At 34.1% G+C, this 3,841-nt stretch overlaps 1 protein-coding gene across 1 annotated transcript; it reads right to left on the reverse strand.

The window, feature by feature from the left end:
* Positions 1 to 1,775: 1,775 nt before the first annotated feature.
* LOC134318711 (proteinase-activated receptor 2-like) lies at positions 1,776 to 2,842 on the reverse strand. Its single transcript, XM_062999645.1, has one exon. The coding sequence runs from the start codon at positions 2,840 to 2,842 to the stop codon at positions 1,823 to 1,825; it is 1,020 nt and encodes a 339-aa protein (XP_062855715.1). The 3' UTR covers positions 1,776 to 1,822.
* Between the last annotated feature and the right edge of the window lie 999 nt (positions 2,843 to 3,841).

A 3,841-nucleotide genomic window follows, 5' to 3' on the forward strand; every position in this document is an offset into this window, starting at 1 on the left:
CAGAGGGGACAGTGAGTGAGAGAGAGAAGAAGGAATTCGCTGAGTAAAGTATTCTTTCTTTCGTGCAATTACACCTACAAAATACAACACTATTGAAATAAAGAAGAAAATAATAGAGAAATATGAGAGTTATTGCTGTTTCTGGTAGATACATTTTATATAAAAAGAAGGAAATGTATTATGGTGTATGGTACAGCACACATACTGAAATGTGATGTGGTGTGTTTTTATGTACAGTACTACTACTGTGTATTGTTGTTTATTATTGTTTATTACAGTAATGTCTATTCTATAATTTAAGATTCAAAAGAAAATATAGTTGTATTTATAACAAAAAAGAGCATTTAAGACATTAGAAAGGTTAGGTAAGGGGGTGGTTTGAGAGGTCTGGCACAGATTAATTCTTTTTACATTATTTCTTATGGGAAAAATAGGTTTAACTAACAAACAGTTTAACTTAAGAACAGCCCTTTGAAACCAATTAAATTCGTAAGTCAAGGGTCCACTGTATTTACATTTCTGGCATTGTATTATATTGGCTTTTATTTGCAATTTGACTGGCGTTTCTTTGTTGATAGTTTATTGTACTGGTATTTCATGTTTTAATATATTCTACTAGCATTTCTACTAGTGCATTCTACTAATATTTTATATTAAGCAGTGTAGTCTTTCATGCAGAATGCATTTTCTTTACTTTTTTCCAGATTTAGCGTAGTCAATCTGTCTTCCGCTGCTGGGGTCCCTGATTGCATTCAAGGAGGGTATATTTTCTGCTCACGCCTCCTCCTTAGCGGCCCCACCTCTTCTTACCCATGTTTTCTGCACAGACGTCTCTATCTGCTAACCAGGGATCTTACACAGTGTTTGAAGACCCCACCCAATTATTGTCTGCTGCAGGCACTGCCAGTTGTGCAGATGAAGATCTTTTTTAGCGTCCTCTCACTTATATTAGTATCTCATTCCTAGCAGTGTAGTTTACACTTGTCTTATCTATGACATTAAAGAAAGAAGCCAAGACTGGGGGCACAGGGAAGACACCAGCTATAGATGTCAGCAAAAAGTCAGCATAATGATGATAATGTGTTACAATTAACCAAAGTAAGCTCCACATACACATTTATATAGAAGGTTAATCAATTTTGCATAAATACATATTTCATTACATATTTATTTATTTGTTTAAATGCTAATGCTGCCTGTAAATGAATCATGCTATTAAATGTAATACACTCAGTATGTTGCAAACATTAATATTTGTAATATAATACTAAAGGTGAAGAATATACAAACAGTAGTAAATAGAAAAGCATGCAGAAGAACTTGAATACATTTCTACTCTGGAGCTGCCCAGGTAGACTATAAATAATGGCTTTGTGTGCAGTTTGTCTTTGGGATAGACCACTTAGTTCTAGTGCAGAGAAATACTAATGTCAAAGATTATAGTAAAATTGAGATCATTTGTTTGATAGGCGGTGACAACTGTTTGGAGAAGTACCATTTCAACATTTTCAATTAGTCTGTGCACAAAGGGAGGTCCATCATTGGGGTAGTTAATGACTAGACACAGGGCCCAGACATAATCCTACTATAATTCAGCTCTTGACAGAGATAGACAGATTTTTAATAGGAATGTTTTGATATTGTTATGAGTTATAATTGGATATGTTTTTGATCATTGCAAGTCTCAAACTACTGTAATGTACAGTACTGTAAAACAATTCATTGTTATGTTGCATTTTGAAATGTACTAAACGTTTTAATAAGTAATAATCTGAACTTTCTTTTTCATTCCAGATTTAATGGGATAACTGCTCTCCAATTGCTATTTGCTGTTGTCAGTTGTGGAAATCTTTATTCTCTTGGCTGTTCGTTCACTTCGACACATTAACGTATTCTTTACATGATTTCTAAACTCCTCTGAGATAAAATAATACACAAATGGGTCGATACAGCTGTTGAGGCTGGACAGGCACAGTGCAACGATGTATAAGCCATAGACATCATCATTTAACCCTGCACTCAGCTTAGAGTAATGCACCATCAGTAAGACATTACTGGGAGTGAAACTCACCAAAAACAAGACCAATACCACAATCATGAGCCTGATCGCTTTCTTTTTCTTTTCCTTGCTATTGCCATCTATAATAGAATTTCTGAGATGGTAAAACATCAGCACATACGCCACCACACACACAATACAGGGAACTACAAATCCCACAACACCCATAGTCAGAAAGTATGCAACAGGGAACTGTGATTGACTATAGTACGCAACATCATGGCAGGTGGTGATGTTGATGTTACTAATTTTAATCGTCTGGTCATACAGGTATAGTGGTATACTGAGGAGCCAGACTATAACCCATACTAACACAGATACAAACCCTGCTACCCGGCTATTCAGTTTATCAGAAAGTGGGTGCACAACTGCCCAGTAGCGCTGCACACTGATGCATGCTATGAATATAATGGACAAGTACATGTTGCTGTAGAAAGACCCCACCAGGACCTTACACAGTGTCTCTCCAAAAATCCAGTTATTGCCATTAAAGTGGTAGGCGATCTTTAGTGGAAGCCAAATAACAAAGAGAAGGTCAGCCAGTGCCAGGCTGACCATTAGGATGGACGCTGGATGCTTTTTCTTGGTTCTAAACAGGAAGACCCAGATGGCCATGGCATTGGTGGGAAGTCCCATGATAAAGACAATGATGTAGATGACCGGTATGAAGACATTGGTGAGATCACTTTTAATGAATTCTTTGCCAGCTACACTTACAGCAGCCTCTTTTATCTTCTGATCTGTGGAAATTAACAGGCGTTCTTCTAGAAAGTTTGTTGCCATGAACATGAAATGTATTTGATTGACCACTGGATGGAGCGTTCGACGGATTTCATCAGGTTCTTGACCTATTTGGAAAAAATAAAGTAAAGTTATATATATATATATATATATATATATATATATATAAAAAAAAAAATATATATATATATATATATATATATATTTATATATATATTTATATATATATAATTATATAATTTATAAGTAATTTTAAAAGGTACAATTGAAATAACAGTTACTGGAAGTGCAGATGGAAAATGCATCAAAACTCAACAGGGAACGTAAAAAACAACTTTCAAAATTATTGGAAAACTAAAGACAGTTAAGAAAAGGGTTATGAGAACTTGTGTTAATTAGCTCAGAGTTACACTGACAACACAGAAACCCAAATTCAATTGAACAAACATAGGCATACACTCTAAAAAATAAAACATTGGGTCAACAAAAAAAATTAAGGCAACGTTTTGCATTAGTCTTTTTGAGTTATGCCAACTTCTCCTAGAATTACGTTGACCCAACACAATATTTTAAATTACACAAACTTAATAACTGTCAACATGAACACATATTTTTAAGTTAGTGTTATTTAAAAATGCTTTTTACTGAATTATGAAAACCTAAAATATTGTGTTGGATCAACGTAATTCTACAAGCAGTTGGCATAACTCAAAAAGACTAATGCAAAATGTTGCCTTGATTTTTTTTGTTGACCCAATGTTTTATTTAATATTCATTTAACTTAAAAGTTTTAATACTAAATATAACATTGGGTCAACAGAAAAAATCAAGGCAACATTTTGCATTAGTCTTTTTGAGTTATGCCAACTGCTCGTAGAATTACGTTGATCCAACATCCTGTAGCCTAATATCTCTAAACATTAATTTTAATGTTTGTTAGCATTGCACTGAATTTGCTGAATGTAAAACAATTTAAACAATGATACAAGAACAAGGAAACATGAATTATTACCAAAAGTCATTTATTACAGAACACATCTA

This window comes from Trichomycterus rosablanca, chromosome 8 (assembly GCF_030014385.1).
Source record: "Trichomycterus rosablanca isolate fTriRos1 chromosome 8, fTriRos1.hap1, whole genome shotgun sequence".
NCBI classification, from domain to species: Eukaryota; Metazoa; Chordata; class Actinopteri; order Siluriformes; family Trichomycteridae; genus Trichomycterus; species Trichomycterus rosablanca.